General features: G+C 46.9%; 1 protein-coding gene across 1 annotated transcript in view; it reads right to left on the reverse strand.

Moving 5' to 3' along the window:
* The window catches only part of LOC119462387 (uncharacterized), a 100,340-nt gene that overhangs the window by 12,479 nt on the left and 60,332 nt on the right, over positions 1–27,529 (reverse strand). The window contains exons 15-24 of the mRNA XM_037723731.2: positions 27,072–27,144; positions 23,364–23,505; positions 21,810–21,978; positions 19,100–19,398; positions 12,215–12,398; positions 11,348–11,460; positions 10,151–10,292; positions 8,760–9,004; positions 6,400–6,451; positions 5,085–5,164 (exon numbers count right to left, since the gene is read on the reverse strand). Of these exons, the coding sequence (XP_037579659.1) occupies positions 5,085–5,164; positions 6,400–6,451; positions 8,760–9,004; positions 10,151–10,292; positions 11,348–11,460; positions 12,215–12,398; positions 19,100–19,398; positions 21,810–21,978; positions 23,364–23,505; positions 27,072–27,144 (1,499 nt within the window). The remainder of the gene's footprint in view (positions 1–5,084; positions 5,165–6,399; positions 6,452–8,759; positions 9,005–10,150; positions 10,293–11,347; positions 11,461–12,214; positions 12,399–19,099; positions 19,399–21,809; positions 21,979–23,363; positions 23,506–27,071; positions 27,145–27,529) is intronic.

The raw sequence follows: 27,529 nt of genomic DNA on the forward strand, positions 1-27,529 counted from the left end.
GCAGGGATAGAAAAATAAGAATGTGCTTGCAGCATTTCAAGCTTTATTCATTTAGCTGCGTATAGCAAAAAAAAATACAGCTGCAGCTGTCCTACAGCTTGAGATATCGTTGCTCTGAACGGGCAGGGTGAGTAAAAAGCTAGTTCTGAGAAAATCAAGAAAAACGAAAACAGCTCGATTTATTCAGAAATATGGCAAAATGTTTACAAGTTACCAGCTGTAACTGGCTAGTATCCCCCTGGCACATAGTCATTTTGGGAATTGTTGCCCGTGTGACGTTTTTTGAGGGCCTGATGCATGTTTTCAGCTGATGCACGCTTTTGAGCTGAAGCTTTCAATCGCCGCCGATCTTTTTCAGCCATGCGATCACTGCAAAATGAGCTGGGGTTGAGGCTTAGCTCTTGCATTATAGATGCAGACGCTTTGACGTTCCCTGCGTTAAACTTCAGCACTGCTTCTGCCACAGCTGCCTGTACGGTGAACAGGGAGGCATGGCGATCCTTTGGTGCAAGAGACCAGATAACAGAGTGGAGGCTCTCGTTGCTGTTTTGGGTCTTTCCCCTCTGGCACCTCTCAAGCAACTTCTTTTCACTCAAACGCTCGTAAATAGGCAGCAAGGCCTGGCAAACATGAGGAGGCAGGTTTCAGGGATGTTTTGGGGCCGGCTCGCCCCTAGCCTCTGCGGCATTTTGACGGCACCACGAATTGGGGCCTGTTGGGCAAAATGTGTGGTTTGAGTCAAAGTCATTGGAGGTGATGTGGTAGTAAGTTGCCATCACTGCCTTGTGCATGGCATCTACGTCTCCTTTATGCGTTTTTAGCGCCCATCCGTAATACGAGCTTAGTCTCGTAATTAGGTCTGCTGTGAGCCGACCCTTTCCACCGAGGCTCTGAAGGCCAGAAGCTTTGTTTTTAGAAACAAGATTGCGCAACGCCGTACCCATCCGTTTCTGGACGTGGTTTACGCAATCCTCCTTGTCTATTTGCAAATAACCGTAAACTTTTTCCTCTTGCAGTGCAAGATAGGTACGGCTATCCCCATCACTCAATATAGTGGTGTAACGGAGGTTGTGCCGTTCGAGGGACCTTTTGAACAAAATGAGGGCGGCCTCCACTTCCATTTCTCCCGATTTTTTCTCGGTGTTCTTCTGGCACTGGTGATTCTTCTTCCAGTTTCCGAAAGAAGGATCATTTTCATTTGGGCCCGTCTCGCATCCCGCGCAAAAATTACTCAAGACAACGTAATCTAAACAAAGACCAGTAAACAGTTCGATCACGGCGCCGACGCCGATGTGAGAGGTGTGTCCGCGGGTCATCCACGACCCATCGTACGACACCGTGATGTTCCCGGGGTTGTTGAGGCACAATTCACCGTAAAGTTTGCGAACTGAGCGCGCGCACTCGCTTGTCACGTTTCGGGCAGCACGATCGGCGGCGGGAGTCAGCTTTTCCTTGACGTAGCGTTGCCACGTCTTCGTGTGAAGTCCGCGACGGCTAATGTTCATCGTGGAAAACACATCATTGAGGGCTGTTTGCCGGTTTCCCGTTGCTTGCATTGCTCGAGCAGCGAGAACGTTCACAACGAACGGGTTCGATTTCTGTTCACCGCGGATGCGCGGCGAGCTCCACGTCGACGTAACATCACCACAGTTCCCGCACATAAGAATTAACTTGACAGAGAGTCCGTATTCGTGCTCACCTCTGATGATTTTCATATCCCCGCCACTGCATTCGTTGCAATTCATTCGCGCAAGCAGAATGTTCACCGCATCTAAACTTACTATAGTAAACACGGTCCCATCAAGCGGCTCAACGGGTTCAGCTGCGGCATCGGTGTTATCAGTCAGGAGATAACGCTTCCTTTCCGTCGCGGGAGTCGACGACAGCTGCTGAAGCTTTTCTTTGGTTCTTTTTTTGCTCTCTTCCACTTCTGCGGGCTTCAGAAACTTCGTATCGTGACGAACGCGACCTTTGACACCTTCGCACGGCGACGGGCTTGTTAGGCCTAGGCCTACGTCGGCGGTGTCAGCACAGGCGGGTTCAGAGGGGGACGCGACAACTTCGACGTCCGGATGTGTTGCGCTACGCTTCTTGAAGTTGTTAAGTGCACGTCGCACCTTCTTTGCACCGAACGTATTCTTCGTATGGAATTTCTTACGGGCCATCGCGTAGCACGGTGTCAATTCACTTGTCAATGACTCGACGCTCGGACAAGATGGCGCACACCCGACCGCGCGGATGAGCGCATGCAGACGACGAGAAAGGAATCCCGCCAATCGTATGCCGAGCACAGGTCACGTGCGCTAAACAGCCAATAAGGGGCCGCGCTGGGACTTTTTTTCGGCGCGGTACTTTGAGAAAGCCAATGGCAGCATGGTACCGGAGTTGGCGCGAATTTCAAGACGAAAGATCACCCTTTCAAATGACACCAAGATGTCCGCGATACGATGCGTGAAACGGCAACTGCGCTTCGCGAAAAAAGTACCGTTTTTGAGATAACTTCGGTTGTAATTCTGCAGGTATCGACAAAATAAAGTGATGTTGTGGCTAAGATATTGATTCAAGAGTGAAGAAACTTAGTGTAGTTGGGGGAAAATACCTGCAGATTTCAAAAATTTCATTTTCCAAAAGTCGATTTTTTTGCAATTTTTTCGTCCCAAAGAGCCGTGTCCCCCCTTAAGTCATTAAAGCATTGTTGCACTTACGTTGAAATGCAAACAATATAATTTTATTCACAGAAATATGCCGATATATTGTTGAATACTAATGAAATGAGCAAATACCCCATTGCACTGACAGAAAATCGACTGCATCACTGCGCTCACAGTAAATTGCCAAACGCATCACATTCTGAAATCGCCAAGTTGCAGAGGCCGATCACTCAACTACGGTTACACGTGAGCCTTATTGGTACAGTCAACGAGAAAAGAAATCTCTGAGCATCTGGTGAGGCTAGCCATTAAATCTGTACCGCACTATGCTGTTCGCACACGCTAGTAAGACTGGAAACCCAAATACAAGGCTGCATTCTGACGATGTGGAAATACACTTAAACCTCGATAAACGAATTTCAATGCAATGAAATTCTCAATACTATAATGATAACTCCTTGTCCATACAACACAATGTATTTAGAAGTTCACTGAAACAAAGTGTGTTTACACACGATTTCAAAATAATGAAATTTCATTGCTGCTGCGAAGGGATACCGAGACAATAAACAGAAACTTCGGCAGACGCAGATGATCAAATGGTTTAATTACAGGCGGCTGCGTGCGAACACACCTCTAAAATCACGCGCTGTGCGACCAAGAGTGACCACAGAAGCGAAGCAGCGTCGTGGTCCATGCCAAGTCGAAGTGCGATAAGACCCCATCGTGCAACGCTTACTGGATGCTTTGAGTGAGAGTGACAGCATGCGAGGGTGCGCCAAGAAGGATGGTGGCTCGATAAGCGCATTGTACCCATGCAGGCAAGGGGAAAGGGGGAGGGGAGCAAGCTCGCAGTAATGCGATCAAGTGCGAGAAGGAGTGGAGGGCTGGCTGTCCCATGTCTCTTTTTCTAGCGCGGCCGGGGCTGCGCATGGCTGTCAGCACGTTAATTTCTTTCTATAAAAAAAATTAACAGAAAGAGAATGCACAACAATTTATCACTACACTCAAGCACTTCCGGCACACAGAAAGTGTCGTCTGCTTGTGTTACAACGTTCTCAGACTCAAGAGTTGACGCGAGCTGCGCAGTCAGTGTTGGTCTCAAGCTTTCTCTTCGCAAGCACCATGGTTCCTTGTTAGGTTCTGGGCTGCAAATCTAGCCATCGGCAACATGTCAGCTGCGACATCATGTCCCTCTGTAAAGCAACGTGTGCGTGGAGTGGCTGCAGTGCACTGGGCTATCGGTATCCGATCGGCACCAGCATCTACGCGTTAGCAGATGTCACTTCACGCCGGAGGATTACTACCACAATAGAGCGTGTCTGGTGTTCGGGTAAACGCAAGCGCAAGCAGACTGCGCTTGGGCATTTTACCGGATTGGCGGAGGCGCAAACATGAACGACCTGCACGGTGCAGCCACCTGGTGGCACAGAGCTCAACAGCTCTAATATAGCAGTAACCAAGTGTATTGTACTTTGCTGCTGGTGTAAATTTTCGCCAGAAGCGTAATCGTGAACACATTCTTTTTTTTTTTCATGTTTAAACGATGTTTACCCTTGGTTACAGCAAGGGTAAACATCGCTGGGCTGTGGTGGCTCCACAGCGGCACCACAGCGCAGGCTGCTGTGGTGGCGCTCATGTTGGTGCTGTGGTGGCGCTCAGCCACCATATTTAGTTGTTCATCGTGCTTGTGCCCAACATATCTTAATGTGAAGCATGCAAAAACAAATTAAATACATCAGACATACTTCTACAAAAACACCGCCGGATCCGTCTAACGTATCTGTAAAAAAAGTTGAAGGGAGACGTCAGACATACCTTTAGCCACAGCCTAAGTGAAGCGACACTTTTGTGAAGCAGTTAATCAAATGCTATAAATTTGCACATTTGATTCCTGCGTGGCCATCATCCAAGAGAGATAGTTGGTGTTGGCACAATAGAAGCGTACGTGCGATCGTGGCCAAATGGTTAGGGCCCGCTGTAGTTTGAACCTCGGTCCCAATCCCACCATCGCGCACCTAATTCAGTTTTCACTTTTAATGGGGATTTCCACTCTCCAGAACGGAATGGGAATGGAATGGAGGGCCCCACTCTGCTATACACCTTAGGCACAGCCTTGCAAGTTACACCAGAACACGAGAAGAGAAAGCGACCCACGGGCACGCATGTGCGTTTGTCACTTTTTGACCTGGTGTTTGTACCACTACGCCTGACCTTTATTCCTCAATTCACTGCAGTTTCACCAATGAACAATCAATTTTTGATTATGTTCGCTTTTTCCACAATTATTTGCAAAATGCATATTGACATGCACCAATCAAAATTACAGGTTCTTTCTGCTCATCTGATGAGTACCAGTGCAATGAGCATCGCCAGTGAACTGAAATAGAGCCAAGTGAAATCACGGGGAGCACAACAGCTTCGGTAACTCACTGCGACAGCAGGCCTCTGCGAATGGAGGGTTTCACAAATGCCACGCCGGCTGGAGACACCGTGATGTGGTCGCGCAGGCTCTGCAACACATAGATACAGCCCTCATCAACCACACGGATTCACTAAAGAAACATATTTTCAGAAACATTGTGTGACAAAATGGCAAATCAGTTCCATAAGAATCCACAAGAGGGAGAAAGTTTCATTATTTAAATTTGTCATCGACCTTGCGGAATTGCACAGACCTATTTCAGTGATGGAAGCGACATTTTACTTTTTGGAGCAGAAGAAATGCCACTTCGGAGCAGTCATAAGTGTTTTCAGAGCAGAAAAAATGCTAGTTTGGAGCAGCTATTGGTGTTTTCGGAGCAGTTGGCAAAATATGCCATACGACTCCTGTAGTTAAAATCATCGCCGAAGGGTCTCATAAATATTAATATTTATTATTTATGAAACATATTGCACATACAATAAATCAACTCAAACTTCAAGAAACAAACAATTAAGAAAATGGATGGTTATCAAATGTGCAGTGAAATGAGCCATATATTTAAAATACCAGTACTTGTGGCAGAAATGACATCAAACCGATAAAGTTGAACACCACGTCATAAAAGTATTCACAATCACATATAACCATTGCTAAAGCAGCAGTTGATCATCGGTATCAGATCAAAGTAATCTCAGTCACTTTCACATTTCGCCAAAATAGTCTGCATTAGACCTCACACTACACTCCGTTAACCTGCCGGTTAGCTCAGAGAACAGTGAGGATGACCCACAAATGCATTGCTCTTCAGTTAGATCGCCAGACCAGGGTGAATTTTTCTTCAACTGCAAAGGTTTTTTTTTCTTGTGAAATACTTAACACGTGCCAATTAATATTAGAAGTTTTTGAGATTATTTGCAACAGGTGGGAGCCAAACCCTGATCCACCTGACAGCAACACAAAGTTACAAAGGAAACCCATACAAGTTGCTCAGAAATAAAGCTTAACAGTTGAAAAAAACTTCGTCACGCTCCAGGAATAGATACTGGGCCTAAGGCTTTTCCAGAGCAGTTGTTCCCCCATCTGAGCTAACCAGGAGGCCAGCAGATCACAAAGCAAGGACATATTAACAGACGTGCAAGGACACTGGATTTGGCAAATCAGGGCACTGATTTGTCATATTTATCTGAGACGAATCCCATGAATGACAGGTGTCCAGCTTAAACACGTCAGCAAAAAAAAAAAAAAAGAAACTGTGGCAGCACAGGCTATATTTTAAGAATACAGTCACATCAGCAAGAACTTATCAATGTTCGCGGAACTCACCTTGACAAGCTGTGTGGGCACCTCCAGCGAAGAGCAACCGAAGGGGGCCGAACTGAAATGGCGACACGACACCTCATGGACTCAATCCAGCACGACCATCAACTAAAGTGAAGACAACTCTCACACCCACAGCTGCAGCCAAACACTAATCTAAAATATTTCCATCATATTTACCCTTTATTTGCTTGAACAAAAAAAAATCTGATATGCAAAAAGGCCTCTATCAGAAATAATATAATATATTATAATAATAATAAATAATATAATATGAAATCGTTTTCACATTATAAGCTAGTACAGGAGTGTTATCAACAGGGGTCTGTTTGGTGCATGTTTTGAAGGGAATCGAACAGCACAAAAGACGCAATGTATTTGGTTTTCTCATTAAAATAAGGTTTTTCCGATTGCCCGATAATTCGGAAAATTTTGCAGCCCCTTCCACGTACGAAAAATCGATCGACGACTGTACTTACAGTGGAATCTCGATGATACGAATCTCACGGGGTCACGAAAAATATTAGTATTAGCCGAAATTCGTATCATCGTAACACAATAAAAACTAGCCAAATTATGGGGGGATGAAAGGATCAGATCGCGAAAATTGCGAGAAAATTTGATTTGTTAAAACCACTCGTTTCGGCATCTGCAACGCCTAATCTATGCTGCATCAGAATGGTTTGGCTGAAAACGCACTAAAAGTGCCCGAAAAACATTAATTCGTCAGTGCGCAGGGTGAGAAAACAGCTTTAAATCGTGCAAAATCCCCGCAGTTCACAGAGTCATATCTCGTATTTCCCGCCGAGCACCGCCATCTTGGTATCGTTCGAAAGCTCAAAGTTTCACCGTTCCGCTTCTCAATTCGTCCGTAGTCGCCATCTTGTAACAAACGCACAAACGCAAAAGAAGCGCGGGTCTGCGATAGGTATTAGGTAATCACACGGGCCCTCCGGTGAAAGCGGGCTTCTGATTGGCTGCCGTGCTGAAAGGCATCTCTCCATTGGTTGCTGCTGTGGGAGGGGCAAGATGGCAACCGCAGTTGTCTGCTTCGTAAACCACGCCGGCGTCTTCACTTGACACGCTGAGAGCTCCCAGGTTAGTGATGGATCGTCGCTCGTAGGAGAAGAAATTTTGGACGAAGCACGCCTTCGGAATACGGAAGCGCAAGCCTCCTACGGCAAGAAAAATACGGCGATTAGCGGGAGAAACGGAGGAGCACCCGACTGAACGTGCCACGCTATCTTGCACCATGTGACTCCAGCAGCGAAACCGACAATCGCCCTGTGCCATCGGCACCGATAACGCAGTCAACGGAAGACGGGCCAACGGAGGCTTCCGCGCCTCGGCGTACGGCCGCGCGAATCAGCCGAGATCGTATCTCGGTAGACATATCTCGTTGCGACGAGGCAAAATGGCGCAAACATAAAGAACGCGGCCCGAAGCACACCAGACACTCCGTCCGATGGACGGCCGCCGAAAAGGAGGAAAAGCAACAAAAGCGCCACCGCTTCAACTCTTCGTGCCCAGTCGCGGCCTCCGCGCTGTCCGGCGCCGCGTCCGTGCCTCCGCACCAAAAGAGAAAGGGAGAAAGCGCGTGACTGCGCGCTGTTCTCATTCGCGGCCGTCGGTGGGGCGCCATTTATTCGTATCAACAGACGCAGGTGGGAAATGGATTCGTAACAACCGTTCTCTAGCACGTTGCAAAGTAATGGGGCTCGGCCGGGACCACGGGAAAATTCGTATCATCCGGAAATTCATATTAGCGGTGATCGTATCATCGAGATTCCACTGTATTTGCATAAAAGATCAAATTTCAATGTAACTAAATTTCGATATAACGATGAAAATTGCCAATTTTATCGACTGTTATATTGAGGTTTAATTGTACTAAGTAAACTGAAAGGACGCACAAACTATACCACATACATAAACCGCTTAAAACCAGCATGGAAAAAAATTATTTCTATGGGCCCGGGATGCAGAACCTTGGTGTAACTATTAGCAGCAGTAGCAGCATCCACAACTTAGCTTTGAGCCACATACCCAGTTACTCTTGAAACAAGGCAATGTGAGTGACGAGTTGTACCAACAAGCCATGACAACGAGCCACTGCCAATGCAAGGATGGGGTGTTAACAACTAATGTGCGCACGGTATCACTTTAGTCCTGAATCAGTTGCAGTTTCAGCTGAATTATTTGTTTGTTGCGTGCTTGTGTTTGTGTCAGTGTGCACTGTGTTAGTACATGCGCATTATGCGCGTGTGTCAGCATGTGCAAGTGTTTGCATTTGCACATTGGTGCGTGTGACGCCGTACGCTCCACCAGCCAGGCAGAGGCAACAGTGTCAGCACCCGAGCACCCACCTGCCGAGGTTTTCGACGCGTCCCAGGCAGGTGGAGTAGCAGTAGTTGTGGGCGATGATGACCGACGGGTAGAGGGACTGGAAGTCCAGCACCACGACAGGGTCCGTGTAGAGCTGCGCCCGAGGCTCCAGCACCAGGGGGATGAACTCGGGCGCCCGTTGCCGGGCGCGCTGGGCCGTAGACGCGCTGAGCGCCACCATTCGGTGGCTGCGTGCCAGCCGCAGGAGCATAGACTCCACCCGGAACTGAAACATTACGCGCACCAGCTCTGTCAGGACCGCAGCAAGGCCAATGTGAAACGGATCACCTACTCACACAATGCTGACAGACAATGAAGCCAGGCCATAGAAGAAATTTCGGCAACTGTTCCATTTAAGTGAAATGTGGAAAAAAATTAAATGGGCCCTGAAACACTTTTAATGTGTTAGCATTTTTAGGGTACTTCACACACCTCCTGGTATTTACTCGATTGTAACGCGACCGAGATTTTAACGCGAGGGGTGACTTTTCATTGCGTCCATCAAGAAAAAAATTAAACCGCAAAAGTAACACGAGGGGTAACTTTTGTTGCGTCCAGCAAAAAGAAAAGAAAACTGTTAAAGTAACGCGAGACCACTGGATGCATGAAAAGTCGCAGTTTCGCACAAGCGATGTTGACGCCCGCCAGATAAGAACTGTTACCTTTAGAACACACCGGATATCTTTAGATCTAAGCGCGGCAGCAATGAAATGGTTCAAAGTAGAAAACGAAACTTGCCGGCTGATAGCTGTTGACATTTCGGGGCTATTTGATACACTTTCACCGTCCGTGCTAAAGTCTGATGAAACAAAATCATCTTCCGAGTCTGTGCTGCTACCACCGTCAAAACATTCCGACACAGACTCGCCAAAATCCATCGAAATTCGCCGTTTCCGAAGGGCAGCTGCGTGCGACGTCGACGCCATGTTGGATGCTACGAGTGCTCGTCAAGCCGAACTAAAAGGAGCTTTAAAAATCTCCCCGTGGTGAAAAAAAGAAACACAAAAGCGAAACTAGCAAAAAAGTTCCTCTTTTTTAAGCGCTGGTTACCGCTAGCTGTCCGAAACCGCTCCGAGCGTGGCAAAATTTAAAGTTGAAACCATCGATAGCGGGCTATCGATGGCTATAGGCGCCGACAGGAAAGTGTTCAACATCTGAAACAATATGCCACAATGAACACAATGATAATAACTAAGTGTTGCATTTCTCACCTTAGGAAACACGAACAAAATTAGGAGAACACTTCCAGCAGCAGTGCCACATGCACATTGGTTTTGCGGCTTTGCCTTCGTAGATAGAAAACGTTGTCCACTAGCACAACAACCTGGCGAGGCCCCTTGCCATGCCAAGAATGTGCAAGAGTGGTACCCACCTGCGATCCTCGGCTGAGCACCTCAAGAAACTGGATGCCAAAGATGCGGGCCATCTGGCTCGTCTTGCCAAACACATTCAGCTCATCGAGCAGCTCCAGGTTGCCACGGGCCCGCAGTGCGTAGTGCTCCACAGTCCGCCACCTGCGACCATCCCGGAGTCGTGTAAGAATCGGAGCAAGTAGCAGAGGTGCCCACAAAAGTACTCATCACTGACAGGGCTCGTGCAAGCTTACTCATTTTATCCCATCCATGCAATTTTAGCAGAATGTAGATCTCATTCTTTATATGAAGATGCAAATGCCGAATTGCGAATCGCTAATTTTGCCGGTTACCTTATATCGAGGATTAAGTGGTACATGTATTCCTCATCATTGCCACGGTGGCTGAACCATCATGCCCAGAGCTCCCATAAACACTAGCATTAGCTACCTCTAGTTAACTTTGCAGTAAACTATATGGCTGCCTGTTTCCACGCTGCTGAAGAGGCATACCATCAAGACGAGTAGGCAAGCTGCTCCAGTAAATCAGTATCACAAAAAGCAGTTCTTAAAATTTTTACAATTAACGACTCTTGAGCCACTCGCAGAGATCCCTTTAAAAACGGCTGTAGCTTTTGTCTCCCAGCAAGAACATGTGGACAAAAAGCTTGGAAATTCAGCACTTCCTCTAGCTCTAAACTCACTCACTACAACAGCATTTAATCACCAAACCACCTCCAATGGCCACGATTGTGTGCAAAACTCTTGCAATCCCGTGCAATGTCTTTTAACCCTACATTGACAGCAGTGTTTGCAGCCGTGGCATGACGACAACGATAGCAGCAGCATGCCAACACTTTGTTGACTGACATCAAAAACAGCAAAGAGCCATCTTTCCGACAGCAATGCTAAGAACGACTGCTGTACTGAGAGCTCTGTAGCAAATGACTGCGGCATCCCACAGCATCTATGGTTATTTACATATCAGCCACAGCCTACAACCACTGAGAAAGGGGAAGCTGCATGCCTAAAAAAAAGTATGTTGATGTCACACTCATTTGAAAGCAGTCAATGACAGCCGAACACTTACGCAAAGAACTTGCAATAGCTCTAAAGCCGCATGTGATGAGTGACTTGCTAACTGTGGCACAGTTCTCATCAACAAGCTTATCATCAACTGTTCTCATCAACTGAAGTGTAGGGCAACAGTGGGCTCACCTGAACAGGTCCTTGCTGAACCATTCCGAAAGCAGGCGAAACGAGTAGAGGGGCACTCGCCGATGCATCACATGGTAGTAGGTGTTCTCAAAGGTGTAGATGTTCAGTGTGACCTGCAGTCATCAACCAAACACCGGCAACCGTGAAAATGTGGTGGAATGTGACACTTTGGAATTCCTGTTACATGGACTTTTTCCAAACAAAACACTTCTTTAGTGCACATTTCAAAATAAAAAGAGAATTCTTGTTGCCATACAACGCCCTACCGAAAATTTTATTTCATTAGCTCCTTCTCAATTTTGGATGAATAGGCTTCTCAAATGTGATGCAACACTTCCACCAGGTTTAATCTATCCAGCATGTCAAGCAAGGTGCCCAAGTGTGGGGCAGGAAAGGAACACACCGGTCGACAAGTGGCGCAAGATTGCGTTTCACTCGACAGCTTCTTGGCTAAGCTTGCCGACAACATTTGCACCCAGATAAATCATAATGCCAGTCTCAACCAGTAAAAAAAAAAAAAAAGCACACAATACAAACAACCAGATAAAGCCTTAGAAGTATCCTGAATTGAGCTAGTTGGTTCGGATTCATTTCTCTAACACAATATGAACAATCGAAGACACAGAGAAGACATACAGCGCTTGTATTGTCGTTTTCTGTGAGTCTTTTCAGTGTCACTGCTTTGTTGACGCTGTGCTAGGGAAAGGATGAAGAGTAGACAAGCACAGGCATTTGCCCATTGTTTACGCTGCATTTTTGCATTCAAGTAATGCTGCAACCAGCACCCTTCAGAGCAATTCTCTATAGAAGCCGGGCCATCGCCTCTTTACAGCCACCAACTTCAGTGGAGCACTGTCTTCTACAAACCTCTTTGCGCAGGATCCGCCAGACACTAAGCAGGATGCGCCCCAAGATCTCTTTGCGACCTGGCGGAGGTGGCGCCCGCGAGAGCCGCGCATACAGGTCCAGGTTCAATTGCTCGGCCCGTTCAAACAGGTAGCCCCAGGATGCCCGCTCCACATCATACCCCAGTAGGACATCGGGGTCCCATCTGCACAGAAGACCACGCAAACATCCTTTTACAGTGAGCGGCTGTCTTTGCCACACCGATCATCTGTAATTTCTGTTCCGTGCTTAGAAGCTCCATCCTTTTTGCCACCTACACCTGTCCTTCTCCACTCAAGATATAGAATTGCACTACAGCGGTCAATATGCCATGGGGTGAAAAAAGTCAATGTGAAACAAGTGAAGCAGTACTAGCAGCTGTTTGCTATTGTGACGTGCACAAATTACTGCTGCCCCTACGCCTTAGCAAAAAACGTGGTTGCAACTATGGTCGCAAACTGAGGACACCCCTACCTATTAGGTGCTTTGGTATGCCCACATAGGAAACATCCACAATAGAAACAGCCCAGAGCTGCAGTCCAGAACGGCAGCTTACTAGACAAGATTTCGAAGGCGCAGGATCCTTCCTGCAGCATATCACCCAATATGAAAGCCAAGCACCAGGGCAAGGAATGCTTCTTCCCATTTTGGTGAACTGGTGGGCGCTCAGCGGCAATGGGAATCGAACCCACGACCTCCTGTGGCCAAGGCAGGTGCTCTACGAGACTACAGCTGCTATACCCAGCAGCCCCTAAGGCACAAACACAGTAGCACATGCCCACGGGAATGACTCACATTTTTAACCTGCCCCATCTTCGGGATGGGCGCATATATTTTGGTTACGTTATATGTGTAGCTGGAAAGAAACTGGCCTGACAATACCAAAAACGCTATTCGCATTAAAATGACAATTTAGTATCCCAAGGTGTCACATTTATCAAGAACAGGGTTTTCGTGAGCAAGAGAATGGCAAACATAAGACAGATTTAGAGCAGCCACTGCAGAAAATGTGGCACAAGTTGCCATGAAAAAACATGTACCATTTATAACTGGTAAATTGTAATCAACAACTGATAAGCAGGAAGCTTACTATTTTGCTCATCAGCACGTAAGTAAGTGTAACTTGATGCAATTTTACTGGACTACACCACAGAATAACTTGAGTGGAGCTGCCTCATCACACCGCTCAATTGGCACATTTTTTGGGGAGAGCAGCGCGCTCTCTAGGCCTCTGACTCAAAGCAGACAGTAAGACCCAGTCACCAGGACATTAGAGACACGATGTGTCTAGGGCAACTGTCTAGGGCGATGTGGCTTGCGGCCCTTTCAATTTGTGACTCTTTCTCTGCAACTGTGTCACCTCTTGGCATGAAACAAAGTGCCGCGAGGTTTCAGGAAAGCAATATAATACTCTGATGATTTAATGTTCGCCTTTTAGTGTCCTACAAAGGGGCAATGTAACACTTTCTGAACACATCAAGAAATCACAAGAATAAAGGCTTTAAAGGCACAAATAGGCACGAAACGCTCCGGCGTTGCTGTCATTCCAGTACGATTTTCACTAATGACTAAGGCGATGCAAACTCCGTCACTTCGTTTCCGTGGACACCAACACCTTTTGGCTCTATTGTGTCGCACATTTGCGGAGCTCCACCATCCCAGCGCTATCAGAGCTGTTGGCGCGGTCCATTTGTGTTTCGGAGGGTGGCGCGGCGTAGAGCTATGGGCGCAGCCAATTCATGTTTGGAGGAGTGTAAGGGCAACGGGACAGAGGCGAGGCTGGCGATGCGGAGAATGGTGTAAAACAGCGCGTGGCGGCGTGCTACGGCTCAAATTTCTTTTTTGCTTTTTAAGTAGTTCGCATTGCATTCCTTTTCGGCACGGACACCTAGTAGCCAGACTTCATCGTTATAACCGATAATGCGGCATGGGGGGCATTGTAGTAAGCGAGTTATGTAACCATAGAAAACCTACAAAAGTTCATGATGCAGGAGCTTCTCATGGTTATAACCGATATATTGCTAAAACTGGTATCGTTATAAGTGGGTTCGACTGTATTAGATAGGTCTGATCGGAGGTGGCTTGGTCCCTCCTGCATTTTTTGAAAGCCACACTTTTTTCACTCTATGCAACATCAGTGATCACATTACATGCACACATACCCAAACTTTCTAGGAAACGGGGAAGCAGCAATTGTTAATGTGTCCTGTTTGTTCTGTTAGAGCTCCTTTGTCACGTTTAGGCATCTTAGACAGACATCAGCCACAAAGAGTTACCACAAGCACACTGTGAAATAAAAATTCAGAGCCCTTCCCCTATCGAGCAAATGGGGGTAAGCGAAACTTGTGGCAAGACGATGCTGTCGCAGGCGTTCTGCTTCGTTTGCCCTAAACTCAGGGTCGGCGGTTCTTCGCCGATGTTTGGCCTCAACAAAACTGCTCCCGCAACTCGGGGTCTGCAGCTCTTCGTTGATGCTTCGCCTGGGCTTCGGAAGCGCTCACTCTAGAATCGGCACGCTAGAATCGGACGACAAGCTTTGCTTACCCCCATTTTTTGAACAGGCGAAGGGCTGGTGATTTTGTCTCTTTGGGTCCCATGTGTGACAAGGGCAGTTCAAGGGCGCATCACAGGTCTCTGAGCCCACAGGGTATGTGCCACTGAGCTTGGACCCTTTCTGCACTATCACCAGGATCGACCCACTTTTTAGTGTGACACCACTACCACCCACCACCACCGCCGCCGACACTTGTGAGGCAATACAAGCTTTGCTTGAAAAAAAAAACAATGTGATGGGCTGGGTGATTCTATCGGTGGTGCCCAACTGAAGGTAACCAATTAGTTGAGGGGAAATGGAAAAAGTAAGCATTGCATTTCTTATATCTGCATTCAAATTAGGTCAATATCAAAAATTTATTTGGGAGTGCAGTTAACATTGATATAATAAAGTTAGTAAAATCGGCACTTCGTTAGACAGATAAAGCTCGATATAACAAACTTCAATATAACGAAATTCTCAATATAACAAGTATTCTACTTTTTATAACCTTTTGTCCAAGAACACCATGTATTTGGAACCTCAATATAACGAAGTGTGTTCACACGATTGCAATATAACGAAATTTCACTGCCGCTGCAAAGGTATACCCAGGCAATAAATGGAAGCTTTCACAGACGCAGATGGTCAAATGGTTGAATTACATGCTGCTGCTTGCAAATGCACTTCCCAAATCGCACACTGCACGACCAAGAGCAACCGCCGAAGCGGAGCTGCGTCATGTTTCTTGAGAGGTGTTGTACTCCGTTTTACCATGCTGCTCAGGTTTCATTACAAGGTATTTCAGGGCCCCTTTAAACTTTCCTGTGCACACCTATTCCCATGAATAACCCATTATTGGTGGTTGCAAATTCGTATTTTGTCGCTTTCCGAGCACTCTGAAACAGCTAGTTCCATTTAATGAGTTATAAAAGAACAATTTATTCAATTTCATTTTTTCGTTTCCTTTTTCCAACACGCAGGGATTTTTAAAGCGCCTCCGGTATAGGGGTGTGGTTGGTATGATGAGCATTCGTAGATCTCAACATGACATCAACGTCGTGCACCGGTCATCCACGGAAAGATTGCATTTCTATCAATTTTAACGCATCTGCACAAGAGTTTTTGGACAATTGAGGCAGCACTGGCACAGAAGAAAACTTTGGTTATACAGATTTCAGACCACAGTTTCCCTTTCTTCTTCAGACCGTTCCTTTGCTGCCACGTGCTGATCTAAAGATATCCTGCATGTCCTAAAGATCACAGTTCTTACCTGCAAGGTGTTAACAAGTTAACTTGCCTACGGCCACACAGAGTCTATTTTTGCTATAGACAATGTCGATACAAGGCCTTGGCATTGCATTAGGGCTAATCACTAAGCCTAACATTTTCTGATTATCCAAAAAAATAAAAAATCTGTACATTGAAAGCCGATATTTGCTGGAATAAAGCACAGATCCCTTGCATTGAAAATGTATATTCTGAATTTCTTTTTTCTCTGTGCGAAGCAACATTTTATATATCTTTCTTTTCTTACAAAATCTTTGCACACATTTTTTGTCATATCCTTTTCGATAAACATGTTGCAGTGGTGCCACTGATGAACTGAGATTTGGAGCAATTTTTGCAGCAGCGAAATCTTAATTTTGGAGCAGTTTGGAGCATCCATGTACAGATTTCGGAGCACTTTGGAGCTAATAAATGCCAGCTGCTGGAAACGTCCTAAGCTATTTCAACCAGTTAAAATTGACAAGCGTTATTCCAGAAAGTATTTGCTTGCTCTAAAACAATGTTGCTCTGCCTCTAAATACATGAGTGTCCCTTTCTTTAATTTAAATGAAGACAACAAACCTGTTCACACAGTGTGCTGTAATTAGTTAATTTCAAGTTGAGTGAAGCTGCTCAGATGTTGCCTTTTACATTGTATGATTTTTTCATTGACAGCTGACACTTTGTTATGTTTCCAGCAAGGCTCTAGCATCAGTCAGAAACACCTGGCCAGACTCAATGTCAGTAATGTAAAGGCGTTTATTAGACACCAGCCGTTTGCGCCGACCGCTGTTTCAGGGTCCGAGCTCTCAGCACGAGCGGCGTTTTTCGAGGAAAGCGCAGGAGGGATCGACCCACTAGAAAGGGCCGGAGAGCTTGACCCACTACGGCGTTCGTATCCTTCGCTACTGTAATGCTTTTCTGAGCCAGGCCAGCCTTGATGAGCCCCTCATAACGCACAGTCATTGCTTCAGACGACAGCAGGTACTTTTCAATTGTATATTTTTCCTCGTAAAGCTGAAGTCTCTGAACTGGCCGATTCACAACTGGCGTCGACCAATTAATTCGACACCAGCAATTCAAACAAGCTTGATCATTTGGACTACTTTGAGGCACCATCACTGGCCCATAAATTTGACAAGTATGACCAAAATTTCGGACACCTTAAGGTATGCCATTCTATATAATTTGGACTCCGCCTACACGACCGCGTGCTAATTTGACCGCCGAGTTGAGCGCAAACAGCAATAATTAGGCATTGATACGTCGCTGGCATCGCCGAAGCATGGTGGTCGGCCATGTTGCCAACACCTCCTGTAAACCGAAACTAGCGAAGCCAGCACCGACCGCGCCCAAATCGTCGGGCAAGCTAACTCCGGCAAGCCATTCGGGAGTGCATTCTACACGCCAACTACACCCTCGATGTCTCCGCCAACGAGGACAGTGACTGTTTAAATAAATTAAATTGGAGGACGCTTCAGCTTCGCTTTTAAGAGTGGAACGCGATAGCATTCAAAGATCTCCGACTGCTTCTCACGCTTCCCGACAACTGCAGCTTAAGCAACCGTAATGGCTACCGGGAAACACTGGCGGCGAACGCTACGCATGAAGGAGAGCTTTCTGGGAGAAACGCGGCCTCTTACGTGGGGCGATCCCGGAGATGTTGCACAGCCGCACCAAAAAAATTGCATAATTTTCAGGTTCCCGTTTTTGTTTCATACTTTTAATATTTCAGTCTGAGAAGATTTAACATAAAAGGCATGCGCTGTGGGTGTTTTATTTCATGACATTTGTTAGTGGATTGTCATTCTCAAAATTCCGAGGAATAGCTTTGCAAGAATGCAAGACAAGGTATGAGCAAAATTAATAATTGAACATATACATGTACCTAAATATATTCGGAGGGCCTGCGTGGTTGGGGATGATTTTCTCTGCCACCTCATCGCACACCGGTTGCCGACGCCGGATTTTCTGCGACACGGGGCCCTTGAAGCTATTGCGTTAAAAAACCCCGCCGTCATTCGGCTATGATAGCACGGTGTACTCCTGCGCGGCGATTTTGTAGCGATGCATTCCGCTCGATTCTATATGCCGCGCTTATCATCCACCATTCTCTGCCGGCAGATATCACATAATGCAGGTGGAGCGCCACTCTTATACCAATGACGAAGCGCAAGGAGTGGCAGTGGAAAAGGCATCGCTACAAATTCGCGGTCCTGTCAGTCCTGTTGCCAAAGGTTGAAGATTCGGTGCATGCATTAATTGTACTTTCGTCAATTTGTGGCGACAGCATAACAATGGTAGAGATACGGACTGACCAGATCAAAGGCAAGCGTGCGAGCAGGACCGCGTTGACAAACTTCGGCTTTATTTTTGGACAATCCCCTTTCCAGGATACTTTCACTTTCGCGACATTTCGTGCGACTAGCACTGGACACGTCGACGGATGATAGTGTTCCTGGCACACTATAGCAAGTATGCCGACGCTGACGCTAGTGACGCGAAATCCCGCGAAAGTGAACGTATCCCTAAAAGTGGTCAACCGAGAATAAGGCAATTTTTTAGCCACTGGCGGAATAAGTTCAGTTCTTTTCTGGCAAATTTAGATATTTTCGACTCCTAATTATTTTCACCTTCAGGCGGTCCCCACAGAGCCCGAATTATCGGTCACCGACGTATAGATAACGTGAAGTTCGACTTATGAAGCCACTTTAGTCATGCGCGCTATGCACGTCTGCGGGCCACTGCGGCCACAGATGTAATGCGCAGTCGCTAATTTTGGCGCCGTCGCTAATTCTGGCGCACTTTGGCGCAAAAACGTGTATTTATATCAGGATGGCGCAGGAAATTTCGTATGGCGCAATCTGGTGCATTTGGCACAGGAGTGGGAGCACTGATGTTGTTTGGGACTAGTACCATCGGATGAAGTTTTGTCCTCTACAGTTTATTACTATACACTTTAGTACAAGCATGCTCTGCGAAAGGAAAAAATAAACGTATTTACTAGACAGTCTAAAAAACTGCAGCTCACTGCACGACAGCAGGATGCAGTAGGCTGTGCGTACCTGTGCACCAGGTCGACCAAAGCATGGAAAAGGTCCAGCTCTGAGCGCACAACCTGGTTGCGCAGGCCTGGGGTGGCCACGCCCGTACGGTGTAGCGAGGTTCCTGCGAGGTCTTCAATGTCCGCCAGCCGGGGATCTCCGAGCACCCAGTGCATCGCGCCCGCCTCGAGAGGCGCTTCCGTGCCATGGCCACGTGCACACCAAAGCACGCATTGCACGGAGTCATGTGCCGGGTCAGGACGGAGGTCGCTGCGTGTCCGCACGTGCACCTCCACGCTTAGCACCGTCAGCACCCGCTCCTGCGTGCCACAAGAGCAGAGAAATAGCTCTACCATATAGGCTAGCAGTTTTAAATCCTACCTGTTGTAATGCCACAGTTGCTTAGCAACCACCACAGTTTGATTGACTGAATGATTGATTGGGTTTACCATCCCAATGAATCCCAGGGGCTGTAAGTGGCACTGTGTTGGAGGGTGCCAGGCTAATTTTGGTTGCCCGAGGTTCTTGGACAGCCCATCCAATGCTTGGTACGTGTTTTAACGCGATAGCGTTAAGGGCCCCGTGTCACAGGAAATCTGGCATCGGCGTGGATGTTGGCGTCCATGACGAAGAAAATCATCACCAACCACCTCGACCGCGCACTCCCTCCGCGCCGCGCAAGATGTTAGCAAAGGAGAACATCATCCAGAACCACCCCAACCATGCAGGCCCTCCATGTGGTGCAAGGTCTTGGTGAACAAAATTGAATTTTTCAAGTGAACTCCGTCAGAAAAACTTCAAAGTACGACTTAACCACAACCTACATACATGGTGGCGTCGGATTGTAATTTGAATGTACGAGAAAACATAATTCTGTTACGAAGAAACTCAAACCCCACAAACCCATTTTCCAGCATTTATAACAGTGGCGTGCTCGGGTAGTTTACTTGCGAAAATGCAATCCAGATGGCGTTGGCATCTTCAGCAGGTCAAATTGGGACTTCGCCTGCCTAATGCGTGTTGGACCCACGCGCGCACATCGGTGCAATAGCAATTAATAAAATAATAAAAAAAGGTCCTAGGGCCTTTTAATATAAGATTTTATTATAAGATTTTAATATAAGATTATTTAAGATATAAGACATTTCAATATAAGATGACTTATATTGCCCTTAAAAAACATCTGCCCAGCAATTCATTTCTGTTTAAAAGTGAAGCCGACTTTAAGAGGATCGGTGTAAGCTTGGTCTTTGTAAGCTGGCTTTGCCACATTATGTGTTGTAGTGAAGCCCACTGAAAGAAAAATGCAATGCGAATGGCCCCAATAACGCTATCGCATTCCACTCTTAAAGCCGAAGCTTAAGCGTCCTCCAATTTTTTATCAGGGTTCGACATTTAAAAAATTTTTATTTCACTTGAACAATTAACTTGCCAATCAAGCTCTGTGTTGGAACTAAGCTGAAAGAATGTGAAGGCCCACTGTGACATGTGAATCTGCAGATTAAACATACCGTATAAGTGTGACTACCCTTCAAATCTTGAAGCAAAGAGCTTGCACTCTAACAAGTGCTGCCACCGCGTTTCCTACCTGCATGAGGTAGTGAGCCCTAAAGAACCAAGTTGGGCTTGGGTGTACAGCTTCGTGCCCCCCCGCCCCCAATGGCCTTTGATCCAAAACTCTCTAATGTGATGCTGCAACTCTTAACAAGCCATTTCACAAGTGATTCTGCCACAAATTAACCAAAAGACCAAAGATTTAAGCCGCAGTCTCCAGCCACCATTATCTGGAGCTATACATGTCTTTTGCATGTCCCAGCAACGTCCACACAGTGAGATTGCCGGTGCAAGTGAACCAACCGTGATGCAACAGGCACACCACAGAACATTTTTTCTTTCACAGTACAAACACTTTTTGCACATTGATGGAAGAAAGAATGGACACAATCAAAATGCCTTAAAGATAGTAAACTTGCCATCATTATGCCATTTCCTCGGTATTACATTTAACACAGAAATATACATTTTAGTATCACTCGAGGTAATAATTAGACAATTATGCGAATTAAACTAACTTCTTAACTGAAAGAGTCAGATGAGTGACCCAAAATGCAAAACTTGAAAGCAGCCATTTGAAGGTTTCACAACTGGTTCCAGATATGCAATAAGCTGACAGTGCTAATTTCTGGAGCATATAATTATTTCGGACAATTTCAGCCACAGAACTGAAACTGAACTGCCAAAGAGTGCAACTGTCACATCTTTACCACAAATGATGTAACCAGTGACTGTTTGCATGGTGCTGTTGCATGAACATGAAGCGAGGAACCTCATCAAGCCACAATCTCTCTCTCTCACTCTGCATGTATGTGCGTGCATGGGGGTGAAAAACTAAATCAAATTAAATAAATTACAGGCATGATAACAGAGATGTACTATGACGGGTTCATTTTTTTCCCCCCATCCACATACGTACCTAAAACTTGACAAGAAATAAACAATTGGCACTGCTGTCTCGCTCCCTAGTGTTTCTTATTTTTTTTCGACGTTTCGTCAACCAGAATTGTCGAAGATGTCAGACGACTCGCCAAGATACCTTCCCTACCGGAGGCCGGGGGCGCCTTCGCCTCCCGCCGCTTCGATAGGAGCCTGCAGAAGAGCCCGATCTGGTAGCAACGGTAGTTCCGTCATGACTACGCCTGACCTGACACCGGGACAGAGGCAACCAACTGACCCTGAGAGCAACCGTGAATGTAAGAGATATAAGGCTACAGAAACAGACGACGAGCCTACGCTTATTGATGACTGTGACATAGCTGACATCACAGATCTGGACGATGAAGGCTTCAGGCTTGTGCGTCACCGCAAGGAGAGGACCGTCGGAATCCCAGTGATTACTACACCTGTCACAGAAGGAGCAGACGTAAAAAAGGTGAATCCCATTGCTCTGTCTACGGAAATTTAAGAAATTCTTGGCGCATCGCCAGTTAGGAGCCGATTTACTGCTCAAGGGGCGCTACTCCTAGATGTACAGACAGAAGAACATGTGAATGCCCTTCTCAGTTGCAAGTCAATCTCAGGGACTGCAATCTCAGCACGAGTGCCCAATTCGTACCTACAAAACACTTGTATTATTAGAGGAGTGCCGAAGTGGCACACTGACGAGGAACTGTTGAACTACCTAAAACCACAAGGTGTTTATCATGCAGAGTCACGCGACGCGTCCAAACTTCCGAATCCGAATGGGAGTCCAGGCAAACCAGCACCGTGGTTCTAACGTTCGCTCCAAACACAGACCGCCCAGAGAAGATCAACTTGGGCTTCACAAGACACGAGACCATTGACTACGTTGAGACACCACCGCGGTGCTTCAAGTGTCAGCGCTATGGACATGTGGCCAAGTACTGCCGTGGTGATCAGCGGCGTAAGAGATGTGGAGGACCGCATGATTTCAAAACATGCACGTGCAGGGAGAACTTTCTTTGTGCAAACTGTAGTGGTGGTCATCCAGCTAGTTATAGCAAGTGTCCTACGCGGGCAGCGGCAATAAAGCGAAAGAAAACGTTTATCTTGGGGCCAACAGCAAAGGATGAGAAGAATAAGACGAAGAAAAAGACGGAGAGTCGCAGAGAGTCAGACGACATCAAATGGAGTGAAACTGATTTCCCAAGCCTGAAGCCTCCTTCAGGAACCCAGAACACAGTGGTGCCATCGCGCAGCGGACCGGCTAAAGCAGTCAAATCAGTGAACAGAGACCCCATAGAAGAGAAGACTGCTGAACAACCGGAAAAGTGAAGCTATGTGTCTGCACTGCAGCGACCCCAATCGCGTTGCGATGAAAAAACACCACAGGAGGACTGCCAACAGGTGCTACGTGCTCTCTTCAAGGCCCTGTGATCACACATAGAGAAGATGCCAGCGAGCTCGATGAAGGACATGCTCGAAGTAGTCCTGGCTCTCGAGTCAGTGATTCTAAGCTCTGCCTCTTCTTAAAGCACCTAACAATATGGATGTGGTCAGGACACAATGTTCACCATCTCGCCCAAAGGTGCCACTTATTATGCAATGGAACTGTGCGGGTCTTGCGTGCCATTTACCTGAACTGTCGCTTTTCTTAGGCAACATGCCTGTGCCAATATTGGCCCTGTCCGAGGCTGGTCTTCCAAGTTTCAGATCAATTGCTGGTTACGTCGCACATGGAAACCAAAGTATTCCGACATTTCCGAATGGAAGCACCACGCTATATGTGAGACGTGAAATACCGCATTACGTTCTCCCAGTTCAAGACCTTTGCAGCAGTGCTTCGGAGGTCACTGCTGTACAAGTGCGGCTGGGAAACCGAAGCCTCAGCGTGGCGTCCGTGTATGTGAGATCTCGCCAGAAGGTCTCGATGGAAGAAATCATAAGAGACCTCTGCAGCTGCTGCCCGGCTCCGAGGATTATATGTGGGGACTTTAACGCACACCATACTCTTTGGGGCGACAAGGTGACTGATGCACGTGGGAAGCAAATTGTTAGTGCCTTAGACACTGAGGGACTCTGCTTGGCGAATGACAAACAACCAACATTTTTTCGGCCACCGGCCTCTTACAGTGTCATTGACTTGACATTATACTCAGCAGACATCCTCGCATCGTCAAAGACGAGTAAAGATAGAATGGGTAGTGACCATTTTCCTGTCTTCGTCAACATTGCTGGATATAGAACCAACAGCCGAAACTCCTGTCCTTTGACGCATTGGGATACATACAGGGACAGCCTAAGTGAATCATCTGGAGACCTGTTCGCGGACATGCTACGTAGCAAGAGATTAGCTACCGCTGAGCTGAAGTTACCCGACCACTTTCCCGCTCCGGATCTAAAGCTAAAAAATCTATGCACTGCTCGTAGAAGAGCCGAACGGAGGCTGATGAGGACGAAGGGCGACCCACCAATGAAGACAGTATACAACAGAATTAACGCGGTGATTCGACGTTACACGAAGAAACTAAGAAGAGATCAATGGGCAGCATTTTGTGCAAGCCTATCGGTCTTAACGCCAGTTCCAAGGATATGGTGGGTCGTTAATAACCTTGCTGGAAACTTTCGACCAAACAAGCCATTTGAAGCCCTAGCATTGAAGTTAGGCAAGACACTTGATTGTCTTGCGAATGCCTTTGCCCAAGTATACTCTTCTGGAAGGTCAGCCGGCACAACCAACCCGCCTCTGCCGCTATCGTCGTCTCCGATGGATGCTCCTTTTACACTGAGAGAGATGGAGCTAGCTATGAGCAGCCTCCGACGTCGCTGTGCGGTGGGACCTGACCGCATCAGTAATCAGATGCTGACGAACCTACCGATTGAGCAACGACGTGACTTGCTGGCATTTTTTAACAAAGTGTGGACTAGAGGGGATATCCCACATTTATGGAAGGTAGCATGGGTGGTAGCGGTTCTGAAGCCTGGAAAGAATCCTGCAGCTCTGGACTCATACAGACCGGTATCGCTGACCTCCTGTGCAGCGAAGCTAATGGAGAAGATGGTGTGCACAAGACTCACTTGGTCTATCAAGCAAGGTCGAAAACTACCGCTGTGCATGACTGGGTTTCGCCAGTGTCTAAGTGCTCAAGACAATGTGCTAGACCTGCTAAGCCAAATAGAACATTACAGTGCGGATGGCCTGTCGACACTTGCTGTTTTTATGGATATTTCCAAGGCTTACGACTACGTGTCTCCAATAGCCATCATCAGCCAGTTACAAGTTATAGGCGTCACGGGTCATCTCTTGCACTTCATACATACGTTTCTCAATGATCGCCGCATCAGAGTCCGTCTTGGTAACACTTTGAGCGATGAAATAGATATATTTCGCAGCGTGCCACAGGGGAGTGTCTTATCTCCCTTATTGTTTAAGATCGCCATGGCTAGCCCACCAAGAGTACTAAACCATCGAACACCAGTGAAGATATCTATATATGCCGATGATATCTGCATATGGGTCTCCGGCTACCAGCATCGGCGCCTCGCACGAATAGCCCAGGGAGCAGTAAATGCCATTCAGGGCCACTTGGCAACGCTTGGACTATCACTATCAGCAGAGAAATCATCATTCATACTATTTCCTGGAGTTAAAAGAAAATCTACACGCTTGAAGCTGAAGACGGACGGATACCACATTCGACAAGTCACCAACGTCCGATTTCTTGGCGTTACCTTGGACCACAGGCTACTCTGGCGCCGCGCTGTTGACCACGTTGTGGCGTCATCGTCACAGAGGCTACATGTGCTCAAGCGAGTCGCTGGCATACGCTGGGGCAACCACCTGACGTCGATGCTACGGCTACATACAGCGTTGGTTACCAGTCGGATCCTGTACCAGCTACCCCTGATGTCACCCTCAGATATCCAATACGAGCACTTAGAAGCCATCCACAGAAAAGGTATTCGACTTTGCCTTGGAGTCCCTCAGCCAGCGTCGAACAAGAAAGTGCTCTACGAAGCTGAGTCACGCCCTCTGCGACTTCAGGCTTCCCAGAGTCTCATGATCCAGTTACTACGATTGAGTGAGTCTACGCCCGGCAAAGCCCTGTTAAGACGTATAAGTAACAGGCCACGGTCACATTTTTATGCAGCACTGAACACACTTCGCGTCTTAGGATTGCACTACTCGAGACAGAGGGAAAAGATAGAACCGCCCTGGACATTCAACGACATCACATGCGACTTAAGTATACCACGATTGCAGTCGAAGAGCTGCATTCCATCTGCAGAAGCCAAGTCATTAGTCCTGGAACATTTGCACACGACTTACCCGAACCACCTACAAGTATACACAGATGGCTCTGTCAAAGTAGACGACCACTGTGCAGCTGCATTCTGTATTCCCTCTCTGAGATATACATGGTCTGGCCGTCTGGACTGTATGGCCTCGTCGACAGTTGTGGAAGGCGTAGCAATAGCTTCTGCTCTGGGCAAACTAAAGAGTCTGCCTTCGCAGAAGGTGGTTGTCCTTACGGACTTAAAGGCCGCGTTTCAACAACTATACCGCGGTCTGCCATCCACCAAGTTCCCATGCAAATCACTAGCCCTTGTGAAAGAACTCAAGAACAAAGGAGGTAAAGTTTCAGTGGATTCCCTCCCACATTGGTATTACTGGCAACGAAAAAGCTGATGCGCTTGCATATGCAGCGCTCTATCATCCTCCCAAATACAAGGCTCCAAAGAGTAATCAAGTGAAAAAATCGGACATTTGAAATCACTTTGGGTCGCTTTGGGTTCCACCACATATGCCCTGCGTAACCAAGAGATTTCAATGAGAGGAAGCATCACTTTTATATCGAATCAGGACAGGATCTGCTAGTACACCGGCCTGGTTATTTAAGACAGGACGAATCAATTCTCTGAACTGTACTGCATGTGATGAGAGAGGAGATATTGAACACTTTCTGTGGTCATGCCAGCAATTCCAAGTTGAAAGGGACGCTCTCCTGGAGAATCTACAAAAAAAGGTTCTTCCACATGTGTGCCTGCAACACCTTGTATTTCCCGAGGGATCAGTTATAGCCCGCACAGAAACTTCACGTCTCCTTATGGAATTCTTAAGAGAGACTGGTTTGATGGACATATGGTGAAACCATTCAGCGATATTGTAAGAGACGCTCAGGCGGAGCAATTGCCGGCCTTGATCGCCAGGCTAAACCCGCCTGTTGCTACAATTCACCACCACCACCACCACCACAAATAAACAATTGGCAGCTTTTGCTTTGCTGTGCCCGCTGTCATCCTTCACTGCCCATAAAGTATGTTTACATACCTTTAGAAAAAAACTATTCCCAGCAACCGGCCCTGTTCATCGCACAAAGCTGCATGCAAGCTCCAATTTGGCACTGTACCCCATCAATGTCAGTGAGAGAGCACAGGGCGGATGCACTGAAGCCTCCACCTAGTCCTAAAAGATATGCTGTGATCTGGGGCATGTCTGAATGGCAGTGCGTAAACATGCCAGACGATGTCTCACCGTGTCTGCAGGCAGCCTGGCTCCACTGAGGGCAAAGCGTCCTGACGGTCCATCCAAGTTGTGACGTGCTGGTCTGCAAACAGTGCCAATAGAAAGCCATTAACTCTTTGGCTGGAGGACGTTTAGGGTGTTTTTCCGCCTGCTGTGTGCTAAAGGCATTTCCAAAGTGCATCAAATTTAATTTTGCACACATTAGTAGGCTTTTAAATGCTATTTGCTATTGGGGATATGTTGCCAAATGTGATACTAATTTCTTAAATATGAGAATTCACACGAAAATTAAGACATGCTAATGAATTATCTTAATTAGGATAGTGAGTGCTCTACAGGCAACATGGCCTTTTCGTCACTGTCACATTAAGAGACCACGTAATCAAAATTGAAGTCCTCTAAATCAGAGTTTATAAGAACTTCTTGAATTTCTGCATCCCTAAAAAACAAGACATGGGCTTTCTGCA

This window comes from Dermacentor silvarum, chromosome 8, assembly GCF_013339745.2.
Source record: "Dermacentor silvarum isolate Dsil-2018 chromosome 8, BIME_Dsil_1.4, whole genome shotgun sequence".
In the NCBI taxonomy this organism is placed as follows: domain Eukaryota; kingdom Metazoa; phylum Arthropoda; class Arachnida; order Ixodida; family Ixodidae; genus Dermacentor; species Dermacentor silvarum.